At 35.4% G+C, this 16,346-nt stretch overlaps 1 protein-coding gene across 6 annotated transcripts in view; it reads left to right on the top strand.

The window, feature by feature from the left end:
* Window positions 1-16,346, top strand: part of Agk (acylglycerol kinase) — a 72,708-nt gene that overhangs the window by 20,838 nt on the left and 35,524 nt on the right. For 5 of the 6 annotated variants that reach the window (XM_048786809.1, XM_048786811.1, XM_048786812.1 and 2 more), the window contains 4 exons: window positions 1,114-1,193; window positions 5,878-5,953; window positions 12,286-12,378; window positions 15,024-15,056. In XM_048786809.1, the coding sequence (XP_048642766.1) occupies window positions 1,114-1,193; window positions 5,878-5,953; window positions 12,286-12,378; window positions 15,024-15,056 (282 nt within the window). Of the gene's footprint in view, window positions 1-1,113; window positions 1,194-5,877; window positions 5,954-9,434; window positions 10,196-12,285; window positions 12,379-15,023; window positions 15,057-16,346 lie in introns of those variants that run through there. The other variant, XM_048786813.1, reaches the window with a different exon arrangement.

Genomic DNA, 16,346 nt, shown 5'->3' with positions numbered 1-16,346 from the left:
TAAAGAAAGTGTTTAAGAAAAAAGAAGGAATCTTGTTTGTTAGTTTTTTTGTTTTTAGTAAGAAATACTGGTGAGGACTTCTAGTGGACTGTCAGTAGGGTAAATTTAGAGTGAGTTACTTAATAAAAGATCTTTGTGTAACTTTCTTCTCTAGTCTTTACTTTGTACTTCTACACTAGACTTCTGACCCCTTAACCCAGATTTGTTCCCCACCACCCAAGAACTAATTTGTTTTCTTTTTGTGCTTTCCAATTCTCATTTTGTCAACTGTCTTCTCCAGTCCAGACATTGTAGCAGTAGCTCTCACTTAGTTCCCATTTTAAAATCCTCACCTCTAGTTTTTTACCTCTTAATTCTACTATATCCTTATTGTTCATAAAGCAGAACTTGGGGTTTTAGAGCTAGATAAATGTGAATTCTAGACTTGTAATTCAGTAACTCTGTGACTTTGAGTAACTTAATCTGTTGTAATCTTGGCTTTCTAGTCTATAAAACTGAAATTGCATTAAATCTCCTTGGTTTCTCAAAACTAAGAATAATATATGTGAGGGTGGCAAATGCTTGGTGCTTAGTAAATTACGAGTTACATTTCTTGTCCCATGCCAGTTGCTGCTATTTAAGTTATTATACAGGGTTGCAAAGAAGAGGAGGCACATAGACTATTAGGTTTAATTTCAATATGTATGAAGCTATGAAGATTAACTGGCAACCCAAAGATTTCTCATGAATAAGTTTTAGTACCAAACTGAAAAAGAAAAAGATGGTATTCTGACAACTAAAGACACATGGGTTGAACTTCTCTCTTGACAGCCTGTGGCCTTACTTGTTATGTTTATAATAAATTTAGGCATATTTTATGGAGAAAAGCTACCTCTAGTAGGTGAAGCATGATTTTTTTGTCATTAATGTTGCAGGGTTTTTTGTTTGTTTGTTTTCTTTTTTGTTGTTGTTCTTTATGGGTTTTGTCAATATGAGATTGTGAATAAATATTTGTTTTCTCCAGAGTATATCACATGCCTGTTAGAAGTAAATTCTTTTGGAATGAAAAAATATATGTGATCACTAGCTGAATAAAAGGACATTTACTGAAAATTTTTCTTTTTTCCTTTTCAGGAGTTTGGCAATCAATTAATTCCTCCCAATGCACAAGTGAAGAAGGCAACTGTCTTTCTCAACCCTGCAGCTTGCAAAGGGTAGTTCAGTTTGTGATTTATTATATGTTCAATGTTTCTAAAGGGGGGAAAAGAAATCACGGAATTTCAGCCAGCTAGTTATTCTGTGTAGAACTGGAAGAGCTAGGTTTAGTACCCTAGTAGCAAAAAGGTACATTTGCAGTATAGCATTAACAGTTAATGTGAAATAACTATAAAGCTAATTGATGCTTAGCAAACTTGTATAATTGAAGTTTAGTAATCATTCCAGAATTAACACTCACAAAGAAGTCTAATCTGCTTGGAAGTGGTCCCCTTGGGGACAATGCTCTGCTGTGTGGCATAAATCATTAGACCATCTCTGTAGACAAGATGTTCAGAGATGGCCAAGAGCACCGTGTGTTTGCTAAGGCAGAACATTCTTTCCAAAAGGAATGGACCTTGAGCTAGGTCTTGGTGCATACTTGCTATTCCCAGCTAAGATAATGGCCCATGGGGTAGGGACCTAGAGACAGATGTGACCCATTATGTGCTTTTAATGTCACAGAGCAGTCTGTAACTGTCATTTAGGGACTTGTAGGAATTAAGGTATGAAGAGTAATAGTTGGGGCTTTGGTAGCTAATGATGTGTCCATAATGGTTCATTGATTGTGCCACTCTGAAATGGAGAAGGGGTGCGTGCGGTGGGGAGGAAGTGTATAGGAACCTAGTCTGTTGGTGACAAAAATACCATGGGCAGAAAAAACAAAACAGAACCTTGTTTTATGATGTTAACTGGATGCTGCTCTCATTCATTTGAAAGGGTGAATATAAAAATCTTGAGAGCTTTGGGGGAAATAATTAAAAATTTATTTTTAAAAATAGAATGAGAGGATTGAGGGGGAAATGAACTATTCTTTTTGGCTTTTCTGAGGATTGGGCAATTAATAAACATGTTTTAAACTGGATCTCGTAAGACCTAAGTGAAATGACATTAAGAATAATATAAAAAGTATAGCTGGGGTTGTACCCTAAGGGGAAGGCTACTGTTGTCTAGAGCAACATTTGGCATGGGCTCTGCAATTAGTTCCTCTGGGTATTTCTGGGGAGTAGTGAGCCTGACTTCACAGAGATGAGGACGAGTCATGCCTTCCTTCTTAATCAGCAGTGTAGGGTATTCACCTACACATTGTCTAATGGGCTTAACATTATATTTGCCAGGCTTTATTGGAGCCACCTGCTTGCCCCCATAAACCCACCAGTCATATGCCTTGATCACTGTTGTTTAATGCCAGTTATTAAATAACACCAAGAAGTAAATAAGTCCTAATGCACTATAACCACCATACCCAAGGTAATTAGTCAGTGGTGGCTGCAGGGGAGAAATTATGGGTTTCAGAGTTGAGGGACCTGTCTATATACTGTTTTGCTGCTCACTAGCTCTGGAATACTTTGAAGTTACTCTTCTTAAAGCCTCAGATGTTTACTCATCAAAATAGTGATGTCACATAGTGATATCAAAATAGTGATAGTACATTCCATATTGATTAGGTGTCTTGAGTATTAAATGAGACAATGCCTGTGAAGTGTTAAATGCTATTTCTGTTTCATAGTAAGCTCCAGTAGAACAGCATAGAGGCTGTTGTTGGGTGCAGAATACTTGCCACTCTGCTCTCCCACCCTTCCCAAGAGCTCTGCACTTTTTCTGCCAACTTCGGTGTAACTCTTCTGTGCTCTATTCCTTTAGAGACCTTTTAGGTTACTACTTGCTAATTTCTGATGAAGAAGTTTATGGCAGTTTGCTTGAACTATAATCAGTTTCTTCGAATTTGTATTTCTAAGAGGTACATTTTTTGATGCTAAGGATTAAAGGTAGGCCCTTGAGCATGCTAAGGAATCACTCTATAGCTTAACATTTTTTATGTTAATTTTTTTTTCAGAGAAGCTTTATTTTTATTTTTTTTGTGGTGCTGAGTATTGGACCCAGGACCTCCTAGATGGCAGTTTTAGGTTCAGCTTACATTTTAACATGTAAATGTATTTGCATTTTTAAAGATGGTTCTCATTTGAAAGTATAACCTCTATCTAAAGGCAGGGCTAAGATTCTGTCACTCAAGTGGAGTCTTTCCTTCCTGAAGGCATTGCCTGTTCTGACAAGGTGAATCCCTCCATGCTTCTAGGATGCAGTTACTCTGAAACTCAGGAATATTTTTTTTATAAGCTTTCACTATTTAATTGCACCATCTTTATCATTGTGGCTCTGCTGTGACACATAATTTATAATTTATCATGTAGCTATTTCATTATGTAGTACTGGTTTAAAACTTCAGAAGAGCTTTAAGAAATAAGATAACTGTGTATTTAGAGTTAATAAATAATACATTAAAGAGTAATTATTTTGTGCATGTGCCTGAGCCTGGAGATTGCTGTAAGTACATAAAGTTTTTATTTAGCCCTGGTGCTATCTTGCCCTTAATTATATAATAAATAATGTATTTCTTACTGGTAACACTTCTTTTTCAATCTTTTGTATAGAACATTATAAGGAGATATCTTCACCTTTGTATTAGGGCTTTACTGAACCCAGGACATCACAAAAATATGTGAATAAACATTAAAGGTTCAAGTCTTTTTTCTTTAACTCAGAGGAGGTTATGGATTTATTGAGATTGATATGGCAGATTGAGACTTCTCCAGAGTTTTGCTTTTAGGGAATAAATTTCTACTTTCAACTGCTCCATTCTTATTACTCCAGCAATGATAGCAATCCTGGAAAGAGAACTGTTTGCAGTTATCATTGACTCAACCCTTTATTGCTGGGTTAAGCCCCCAGAAATGCTGAACTGGAAAGGAGAAATGGCCTCTTAGCCTTTTGTGTTCATTCTGATAACCTTGCAGAGCAGTAGACAAGGTAGATTATATTTTATTTATTGTATGCTCAGGTAGGCCTTGATGGTTCTTGTGAAAATTTGTTCAGGTTTCTCAGTTCTATTTTAATTCATAAGAAATGTTGTGTGTTCTGTATGCCATTTGGTGATTATATCTTTTTAATTTACAGGATATTGAATTTGGTCTCTGAATAACTATACATGATTAACATTAGTGGCCTTTGAGTTTCTTTCTAGCATAAAAGTCAAAGAATGCATTGTTGGTAAATAATAATAATAATAATAATAATAATAAAAAATCTTTTTTAGAAAGAAGTTGCATAAATATAGATATAAAAATTTGATGTTTGACACTGAGTTTTTAAAAGCATTATTTGTTTTGTTAGGCGATAATTGGAAATATTTGGGTAAAAGACTGGTCGGATAATTGGTATGGTTTAACAAAGATTTGTCTTTGAGATTGCCATTGTGGGGGTTTGGTGGGGGGTGGCTTTTGCAATTTCTGCATCCCTTGATTCCTAGACAGTTTTGAGTCCTGACTAAAAATGGGACAAGAGTTCACTATCAGAATGACATGCATCATAGGTTTAAAGTATACAAAGTACTTCAATTGTTACACAAAGTACATAAAGTATTAAAGAAATGTAACAATGACTTTCATTTTTTTTTAAAGAGAGAGAGAGAGAGAGAGAGATTTTAAAAAATATTTATTTATTTATTTTTAGTTTTGGGCAGACACAACATCTTTGTATGTGGTGCTGAGGATCGAACCCGGGCTGCACGCATGCCAGGCGAGCGTGCTACCACTTGAGCCACATCTCCAGCCCCAATGACTTTCATTTTGATACATCACCATTATGTCATATTCTTTTCCTCAGAATTTACATGCCTATATTTGGGGCAGGTTTATTCACTCATTTTAAGTTAATTCATCCTGTACTTAGTGAGCAGCTTTGAAACATGTCATGCATAGTCCTAGAAGCTAGATTCAAGGATTAAGGAGGTTTGGCATCTGTTTTTGCAGAACTTTCAGGGTAGTCCTGAGGACAATCATGGAAATCTCTAGTCCTCATCACTGTGAAAGTTTCTAATGGGGTGTGAAAGTGAAGAGGAAGTGCAGAGGAGGGCATGACTGTGCCTGGGGCTTGGGGTCAGCTTCTGACCAGTTCTCCCATAATTACATTAATTTTGAATATTTCCCTTTCTCGGCAGAATGGAAAAGATCTCTGATTTTTCTCCAGGGATTTCACTACAAGTTTAAAACTCAAGATAGGGAGATACTCCTAATATTAGAAATTGTCAAAAATGATGTATTTCTTTCCAAATGCTTGTGTTTATTAAGTTAGAATTAAGCAATATTCTGTTAAGTCTGTTCCCTTGGGATGAATGATATTGCAGTGGATACCCTCCCTTTCTTCCACTAGAATAAAAGAATATACCAGGGAGTACAACTAAGGTCCATGAGGATAAATAGTCTTTGGCTCTCTGTGATGTTGTGTCCCCAGCTCCTCCACCTGTGTCCATCACTCAGTAGGCGTTCAGTGAATGCATGTTGAGTGAATTGGCACTGTTGTCCTGAGTGGAGCCATATCTACTGTCTCATCTTCCTCAAGAGGAACACACATGTGCACTATGGGCATCCAAAATGGATAAGAGCTGACTGCATTAGACAAGGGACACACTGTTTTGCTCTCTGTAGAAATTCCTACTCATCAATAAACTTCCCATACCTGAACAAATAAAGAAACATGTTCCTTTGTCTTTCTTATTCTACTCCAGAGAAGATGGTTGGGTTTTTTGGAATCCTTCCTTTTGAGTATTATGTTAAAATATTGTATTTTCCCCCCCTTTGTCTACAGCAAAGCCAGGACTCTGTTTGAAAAAAATGCTGCCCCGATTTTACATTTATCTGGCATGGATGTGACTGTCGTTAAGGTGAGAATGCTCGGGAGTGTTGATTTTTGTCGAAGCCACCACCCCTTTAATGTATCCTCTGCTGTTGTCTTCTTAGCAGAAATCACTTGTCACTTAAGACAAGAGCAAAGAAATCAGTGTTGTATTTTGTTCTGATAATTAATAAAAGCAGTTTTGTTTTTTGTGACATTGTCAGCTTTTCATTTTCACAACAGGATTAAGTGGAGGCATGGAGACCTTGGTTCCTTTCATCTGAGACAGGAGATGGAATTATCTCTTGAAGGATGCAAGTTGTAGTAGCTGACAGAATTCTTTCCTCAAAATAGGAAACCCTCCAGTTTTAGTAATTTAATTTCTTGGTGGTGCTACAAATATATAAATGTTTTTCTTTCTGGTAAGGAATTATCTATAGTGAGGAATTAATGGTAAATCTGTAGCATTTTCAGATTTAGGTGAGAAGAAAATGGAAAAAAAAGAAGAAATTGTGCTGTTTCAGAAGATGCCGCAAGTCCCTACTTGTTGAATTTTACATATATGGGTGCCTACATTCCATAAGGTGTTTCCAAGTTGGTTGGTTAACCTGTTGCTAGTATTGCACACTTTGACTAAATCACAGAGGTTAAAAGGTGATTTAGTCTGATTATATACAGGTTAACTCTTTTCCAACTTTTCTGAGACATCTTCTAGTTGTTTGTTTTTGGGATGCGAGAACGGGGAGTACCTGCAATGTGTTAGATTCTAGGTAAGAGACGTAGAGTAGTTACATGTAAGATTGATATTATCTGTTCTTTGAATGATTGATTGAACTCATGAGTAGAACCATCTGAGCTTCCAGTTGGAGATCTTTGAAGGGAGATTTTCTTTGTATTAAATTTCTTTAATGGTTCTAGAAGTACTCAAGGAATTTGTTCATTTCATCTAAGTTTTCAAATCAGATGGGATCAAGTTTTACATAATATCTTCTTTTTAAGTTTAAATTTATATAGCATCTGAAATGCCTGTTTCATTCTTCTTATTGTTTAGTTTTTCCCTTTTTATTTTTTTCCCCTCAGGAGTCTTATGAGAGGTTTTCCACTATAATTAGTCCTGCCATCTTTTGGCTTATTCTTATTTTCGTGGGAGATTATATTTTTTTCATTTCTGGTCTGTTATTATTTCCTTCATTCTATTTTTTTCTTGTCATTTTGGCATTATAACTTGATGCTTATTTATTCATTCTCATCTTTATTTCGTATTTTATATATTTAAAGCTATAAATTCTATTCTACTGCTTCAGTATTCTATAACTTACTTAAATTTTTTTTTCTTAAATCCTTGACATTGAAGACTATTCCTGAAGATCATCATGTCTGACAATAAATAAGAGGATAATTTTACAGATGGAGAAATTCTAAAACAGAGAAAGCAAATAATTTCTGTAGGTGAGCCATTGTGCCGTAGGTAAAAATACACAAAGAATTTTTGACTTTAATGATCCATTATTTTATGTTGAAATGTTTTTTTTAGTTAAGGAAATTTTCTTTATTCATTTATCCATTGATGGACACTTAGTTTGCTTCCTATCATGGCTATTGTGAATAATGTTATAGTGAACTTTTAACTTTGACATATAGTACTTTCATTATCATTCATTTCTAAATATTTTCTAATTTCACCATGATTTTTGCTTAATTTGAGCTATTCAAACATGTTTTAATTTCCAGATCTGAAGTTTTTCTCGTTATCATTTTGTTAGATTTTTGATTTAATTTCATTGGTAAAAAAGGTAATCAATATAATTTCATATTTTATTGGAATTTGTATTATAGACCAGAATGTGGTCTTCTTTCATAAATGTTCTGTATATGCCTAAAAATGATTCATATCAATTATTAGGTACCAGGTCCTGTTTATGTTCTTTATGTAAGATCAATGTTAATTATGTGATTCAAATCTCTATATTTCCTGGATTTTTTCTGGTTTAACTTGTCTGTTTCTCTACATAGTTTTGTCCATTTTTGCTATACTTTTGACTGTTGCTGTACTTTTACCTTTAGGGATGTCATATAGTTGGAATCATACAATGTGGTAGCCTCTTCAGGTTAGAGTCTTTCATGTAGCACTATGCTAACTGTTGACTTCTCTCATGTAGCATTTTACCTTCCTCCATTGTCTATTTGTAACTTTATAAGGCTCATTTCTTTTATTTATAAAAGCTATTTGTTGTAGCTAAATATTATTCTGTCATCTGGATATACTGCCATTTATCCATTTACTCACTGAAGTATACTTAGATTGCTTCCTATTTTGGCAATTATGAATAAAATTGCTACAAATGTGTACTTTTTTTTGTGGACATAAGTTTTTAAGTCATTTGAGTAAATACCTAGGAATGCTATGGCTGGATAATATGTAAGTCTGTTTAGTTTTATAACAAACTGTCAAACGGTCTTCCGAAGCACCTGTAACATTTTGCATTCTGTTGTTCTACATTGTACTCAGCATTTGCTGTTTTCTATTTTGTATTTTAGACATTTTAATAGAGATATAGTGGTATCTTCTTGTTTTAATTTGTAGTTCCCTGCCTGATGACTGTTAATGTTGAGCATATTCCCATATGCTTACTGTCCATCTGCAGATCTTGATGAGGCCTCTATTCAGATCTTTGCTCTTTTAATTGGGTTGTTGAGTTTTGAGAGTTCTTTGTATTTTTAAAAATAAGTCCTTGAATAAGAAATGTATTTTGTGAATATTTTCTCTCTGTTGTGTCTTGTTTTTCCATTTTCTTAATAGTGTCTTTTTGTTGTTTTTTTGTTTTGTTTAGTGCTATTGGGAATTGAACTCAGGGGTACCCTGCTGCTGAGTCACATTCCCAGTCCTTTTTATTTTTTATTTGAGACAGGGTTTCTCTGTGTTGCTCAGGCTATCCTCTAATTGGCGATCTTCCTGCCTCAGCCTCTGGAGTTGCTGGGATTACAAGCAATGCACCACCATACCTGGCTTGATAGTGTCTTTTTCAGAGCTGATGTTTTTCATTTTAATGAAATCCAATTTACTAACTAGTTTTTTGTTTTGCAGTGCTGGGGATGGAAACCAGGGCCTCCTGTATGCTAGGCAAGTGCTGTACCACTGAGCTATAACCCCAGCTTTGTTAATTTCTTCTTTTATGGATCTTGCTTTTGGTAATGTAGCTAAAATTTCATTATCAAGCCCAAGATCTCTTAGACTTTTTCCTACATGATCTTCTGGAAGTTTTATTGTTTTTGCATTTTACCCTTAGTTCAGTGATCCACTTGGAGTTAGTTTTTGTGAGAGACGTAAGGTTAGTAACTAGGGTTTTTTTTGTTTATTTGTTTTGTTTTTTGTGTCATTAGGCTACTTTTTTGTCATTAGGCTACTTTTTTGTTCTACCTCTTTTAGGACATTTCATATTTTCTTCCCAAGATCAGCACCTCAAATGCATTATTCTTATTAATGTAATCTTCTTAATTATGGTCTGCTAAATCTGTCAAGATCTTTTTGAATTCTTTCATTGATGAACCTATTCATGTATATTAATTGTTCTTGAAAGTATTCAAATATACCTATTCATATATATTGTATTTGGAAGTATTTATTGAGTGCCTACCATAAGCTAAGACCAGTTCTCGGTATTGAGTATATATTCTAAACAAAAGAAACCATCTGTCCTGAAAGAGCTTTCTTTCAAAGTTTGAAAGGAAGAAACACAGACAAAAAATAAATGTACAAAAAAACAACTGCTTTGCCAGATAGTGCTGAGTGCTAAGAAGAAAGATGAAGAGGAAACTTTAATGAGGGGGCTCGTTAAAACGAGATGGCCAGGGAAGACTGGTCTGATAAAATGACCTTCAAAGGAGTCACATGATTGCTTGAGAAAAGAGAACATGGGCCAAAGATATCACATATAGAAAGGCTCTGAGGCATGTTGGGGGAATAGTAAGTGAGATGAGCAAAGGGAGAGAGGTTGGAGAAGTAAGGGAAAGCAAGATTGTCAGCTTTTTACCATTTACATATCCAGTCAATTACTTTTTGTCCTAATTGTTGACAAAGGGTTTAGGAGGAGGTTAAAGGAAAAGCCCTGATGAAATGTCCTTAGCAATCTTCTGATAATTGACATTCTGCTGAGCCTTTTGCTTTGGGGCACAAACATTCCATTGGTTGCTAATTTGTTGCATTGTATTCTAGCATCTTGTTTCCACATTTCTCCACCTTGTCCACAGCGGGATCATGGAATAACTTGTCAGGGGCCTTGCTGAAGACCAGGTACAATGTGGTTGTATAATATCCCAACCTCTTGAGCTAAAAATTTGTCAAAGAAGGGAATGAGGATCTTAGTGAACCCATGCTGATTCCTAACACACACCCATTTCTGGGTGTTCACAAGCCCTTTAAATCAAGATTGACTGGGCATATTCCTTTTTAAGCAACCAAATATTTGTAAATGTAACTCTGAAGCAAATCATTTCCTTTTTAGAATAAAAGTAGAAAAATTAAACGATGTCATTTTAGGGACCTCCTTTTTCCTCTGAATTAATGTCATATTAGGACTTAGTAACCTGTGACTTCTTGCTGGGTATTTTCTCACACTGTCCAACAGTTCAGTTCAATTCTGACACCAGCTTCCACCATGAGCATAGACTCCATAGGTGAAAGGCTCAGTCCTACCAAGACCACCCTCAGTGCAGGACCAGTTGAAATATCAGAAGTAGGAGGTCACTGTGCTTCTGACCATCGAGCTGTGAATGGAGGTTCCACAACCCTTCCTCAGGTTTGATAATTTGCTAGAATAACTGAAACTTGGGAAAACACTTTTATTTTGTTTACTGATTATTATAAAGGATACAACTCAGGAATAGCCAAATGGAAAGATGCATATGGCAAGGTATGGAGGCAGTGGGGTTGGCACAGAGTTTCCATGCCCTCTGGATGTGGCGCCCTCACAGCAACTGGATGTGTTCACTAACTAGAAGCTCCCAGACTCTTGAAAACATGAGGGTTTTTATGGTGTCCCATTAGTAAGCATGACTGATTAAATAACTGACCACTTGTATGTGAACTCAGTCTAAAGTCTCCTGCCTTGCTTGGTGGCCAGGGGATAAGGCTACAAGTTCCAGCTCCCTAAGTCCTTTGCTGGTCTTTCTGATGCCAACCCCCATCTTGAAGCTATCCAGGGCTTATGGAGAGTCACCACTAAAGCACACACTCAAGTGTGGTTGAGAGGGCTTGCTATGAACAACAAAAGACCTCTGTCACTTGGTAAATTCCAGGAGCTCTGCCAGGAACCGAGGACGAAGAACACATTTTTATTCTACCATAGGTGCGTTAGCCTATCTGAAATCTAGATATTTGTGTATTCATGTACCTAGAGTACTTTCAATTGGAAGAAGTATTTTCTTCTTCAGTGTCACTTGCATTATGTGTTTTAAAGTTTATTGTGGGGTTTAGAGACACACATATTATTGGTGACTGAAATGTTTCATTTAAGTCCATGCATGTATCTGAGATGAGATGTTGTCAGCAGATGGTAAGGCTTAAGTATTCTTTTATGACAACTTTGAAACATACCTGTATTTCTTTATGCACAATCACAACCAAACAATCACCTTGTATTATTTAGTCCAGTACCAATTATGAACATTTGCCTGTCTAGTTGTCTTACATTATGCTTTATAAAAGTAGAACAAGGAAGCTATTATTACCCCTCCTCAATACATAATTTCATTGATAAGGAAATTAAGACCTGGAGAGTTGATGGCCACTCAGCTAGAAAGTAGCAGAGTTGGGATTTAATAAGTCTCTTGGGCTCTGAAATTTGTGCTCTTTTCATTACCTCTGCGTCTCCCTATTTGCATATACACTTGACTTCCCTGCCTTCAGATGAAAAGCAGTGGGTAAATGATGTAATGGAATCTGCACTGGACTGTAAATGAGTCCTTTGACTAGCCAACTGTATGACTAGGGCAAATCATTGGGTTTGAATTTTGTTTTTGAAGTAAAGAGCTGACTAGATAATTTCTGAAGTTCCTTCTTACTCTAAAAGTATAAAACTATAAAACAATATGTAATTGCTTTGATAAGCTGTTTGTTTTTTCATGTCTATCAATTATGTAAGACTTAAGAAAAGAGTCAGTGTAAAATTTAAAGAAAGTACCCCACATTTTATTATTTTTCTTTTTATTTGTTGTAGTTGGACACAATATCTTTATTTTATTTATTTATTTTTATGTGGTACTGAGGATCGAACCCAGTGCCTTACATGTGCTACAACTGAGCCACAATCCAGCCCCAGTATCTCACATTTTTAACCTTGACCTACGATGATAACTTTACCAAAGTCTTCTTTTGTATTTCAGACAGATTATGAGGGACAAGCCAAGAAACTCCTGGAATTGATGGAGAGCACAGATGTGATCATTGTTGCTGGAGGAGATGGGACACTGCAAGAGGTATGACTCTTTCTCTTTGAGGCCATTTGAAGATGAGAAAAATGGAAATTAGATTTGAGAATAATGGAGTATAGTGTTATAGTTAAACTTTATTCTTTGGGATTGTTGCTGTCAAACTAGTATATTTCTAAATTTTTCTTACACTTTTATTTCTTTTTTTCTTTTTTGGTAAGTCCTCTATCCATCACATAGAAAGGCTTATATATCATCAAACTGAAGTTTGATAAAACTGAATAAAAAATGAGGAAAAATGGTGGTGGGTTTGAAAACCCTTAGAAAGTAGCCCTGTTTGTAATAGAATCATAGTTTCTATTATGAGAAATATTCCTTACCAAATAAACTTAAAGATTCCTTTTAAGAAAATGGGTAATTGCCCATTCTCACATCATCACTGTCATATTTAATGTTATTTCTTAATTCTGCATTTTTAGGAAGAGAGGCTACATGTTCAGATGTATGCATGTGTTTTTTTATTTTTTGTTTTCTACATTGCTGGGCATGGAACTCAGGGCCTAGCATGTGTTAGGCAAACACTCCCACTGAACTACACGTGCAACCCTGCCTTTGCTTTACTGTTACATAGCTTCAATAAGATACCACTACATACCTGTTAGAATGACTGAAATCTAAAACACTCACAATATCCAATGCTGCTAAAGGTATGGAATAAGAGGAACTTTCATTCATTGATGGTGGGAATGTGAAATGGTTTAGCCACTTTGTACCTATTGGGACAACCAAAATTCACAATAAACAAAATAGAAAATGGTACAGCCACTTTGGAACAGTTGGATAGTTTCTCACAAAACTGAATATATTTTCCCCATATGGTCAGGTTTCTTAGTATTTTCCAAAGGCATTGAAAACTCAATGTCCACACAAAAACCTGCACACAGATGTTTATAGCAGCTTTATTCACAGTAGCCAAACTTGGAAGGTATAAGGTATCCTTTACTAGGTGAATGGATAAATAAAGAATGGTATAGACAGATAATGAAATATTATTAAGCACTAAGAGAAATGAACTATCAGGCCATGGAAAGACTTGCAGGAAGCTTAAATGCTTATTACTAAGTGAAAGAAGCCAACATGAAAAGGCTGCACACTCTCTGATTCTGACTACTTGACATCTGGGAGAGACAAAACTATGGAGACTGTAAGATCAGCCTTGAGTTGACAAAATGTTTTTAAGAAGTTGGTAGAAGAGAGGGATGCCTAGGCAGAGCAGAGAGGATTTTTAGGACAACAGTAGTACTCTTATATAATGATGGATGCATGTCTTTATATATTTTTTGAATCCCAGAGAATGTGCAACACACAGTGGACCCTAATATCAACTGTGGAGTTTGGGCCATAATGATGATTGATATAGGTTCACCAATTTTAAGAAGTGTACCACACTGTTGGGGGATGTTGGTAATGGGGTATACATTTGTGGAGTTTGGGGTCTATGGGAAATCAATGTCCTTTCCTATCAATTTTTCTTTGAACCTAATACTGTTTTTTAAAAAGAAAGTTTATTAATTTAAAAAAGTGACACATCCTTGAAACTTACTTTGGTCCAGTAAGGATGGTATGTCGTCCTGCAGGTGCTCTTCTTCCCCTGTAGCACACCAGTGCTGCTGGTGCACACTGGAAACCCCTCAGAACTCTGTCCAGGGGATGTCACCCATTGTTCTGGTGTTCCTTCTACACCCAGGCCTCATTTCTTATCACCTGTCATCTCTGTTGGGTGGTGTCATCAGTGTACAGTGATGAGAAGCTAGCAGCAGACAGGCTGTCTGTCCTATGTTTGACTTGGCACTTATGTAAGCCTTAGTGAGCTTTTTAAAAGGCTGTGCTAATGATCTTGTAATTGTTTTTATGGCTTTTTAATGAAGTGTGAAGAATACTGATAGCATGCCTACAAAGAGTGAAGCAGACCACTTGACAGCCCCATTTAATCCTGAAACTCTGTGGGGTGGGAGAAGATCAAGGGAGGAGATTTGTGTTAGCCTTGACTTGACAAAATGTTTTTAAGGAAAGACAACAAATTGTATATTTGGTATAATCATGGTCATATTAAAATAGGTATTGATTAAAAAATTTTTTTTGAGAAGTATTCCAAAATTTTAAAAAGTGATTAATATTGGTTATTCATTATGTAGAATAATGAGAAATTACTTTTTCTTCTGGTATTTTTCATAACTTTATAAGAATAGTATCTCCCTTGTCTTCATATTCCTCAGTAAGAAATATTTATTGTGTGCAGGTTTCTCTTGAGTGTAGCAAGTTGTTTTTTCCTTTATATATACTTTGTAGTAGCAAACTAGTCTCTTATATAATTTATGTGTGCATCACAGTTATATAAAAAAGCATGTAGACATTATAAGATTATGTTTTGTAGAACTTAAAACATGATTTTACTAATGTGGAGTTTTTGTAATTATTTTATCTTAGTCTTTATTGATCGTAGGTTAATAGTAATATCTATTTTAGCTCATAATATTTTGGAATACTGTATGTTTTAAGATCCATTTTATCATTTAACATAATTTCTAGGAAGAAAACAAGTAAATTTGTGGTCCGTGAAAATTGAGCCCAATTTTGTTAGGATAAAGGAAAAACATATTCATGATATGATATTTTTATATATATATTTGTAGGTTGTTACTGGAGTTCTGCGAAGAACAGATGAGGTGAGCTTTTAAGAAAGAGTAATTGGCTGGATTTGGTGGTGCATGCCTGTAATCCCAGCAACTCAGGAGGCTGAGGCAGGAGGATCAGAAGTTTGAGCCCAGCCTTGGCAACTTAGTGGGACCCTGTCTTAAAATAAAAAATAAAAAGTATTGGGGATATAACTCGGTGGTAAAGCTCCTCTGAATTCAGTCCTCAGTACAAAACAAAAAGAGAGAGTAATTATATTTTAGCTTTTACTTTTCTGTTTGTTTTTTTCCCTCTTTTTTCTTTTACTTTTTTTTTTCCTCCATTTTATATTTTAAAGCAAGCACAAGTTGTGATTAGAATGGATTTTAGTAAGGAGAGTACCACTGCCTTTTCATAGGGTGCTCATCAACCCATGGTGGACTTTCTAATTGGTAATCCAGGGTATCCAATAGCTTTTAACAATCATTGTTTAGAATATAAAATTTTGCTATGGTATCTTTTCCTTAAGGAATTCCTTCATAAATAAATCATGGTATGGTCACCTAGTGAAAACCAGCCAGCAGTTAAAAGAAAGAATTAGATCTATAGTATCTATATGTTTAAATCTCAAATATTGAATTTTAAAAGAGAGGTTGCTGAAGCATGTGATGCATTTCTACAAAGTTTTAAAATTCATAAAGCAATACTGCATATCATTAATGGGTGTCTAGATATGTAGCAAGAGTGATAACATGGGTAGAAAGGAATCCCACTGGCCTGTCTTCTGTTTGAAGGATAATGGTTTTCTCTGGGAAGGGAGAGACAAGAATAGGAGGAGAAGGAATTTCAAGTTATCAGTGCCATTTTATTACTTAAAACAGCTGAAGCAAAATGGCAATTGTTAACATTATTAAAATCTGGGTTGTAGACTCATGGTTGTTTTTAATATCCATGTACTTTTCTATAATAATTTAAAATAATTCATAATTAAAAACAACCTTCTCAGTAAGAGAAAAACTGTGGTAAGAGTAAACTGTGCTCAAAATAGTTTTCATGAACCTTATAGTGTCTACTGTATTTGTGGCATTTAATTAAATTGACCACTATTCTATTACCTTCTGCTACTTAAACTTGCTTATTCTCTTTGTTTTATTTGTACTTGAGGTAATTTATAGTGTCCTTTCACCTGCTCACTGTTCAATGATAGGTATTTTTCTTGAATTTTATCTGCAGCTTTTTCAAGTGGTGTGATAACAATGCAGTCTCTGTCACACTAGTACATTGATCCAATATCTACAAGACCCTCATTATCTTAATTACGTTTCTTCCAAACAGTGGTCATT

The sequence above is a fragment of the Marmota marmota genome, unplaced genomic scaffold (genome assembly GCF_001458135.2).
Source record: "Marmota marmota marmota unplaced genomic scaffold, marMar, whole genome shotgun sequence".
In the NCBI taxonomy this organism is placed as follows: domain Eukaryota; kingdom Metazoa; phylum Chordata; class Mammalia; order Rodentia; family Sciuridae; genus Marmota; species Marmota marmota.
This window is presented reverse-complemented; position numbering and strand designations above follow the sequence as displayed.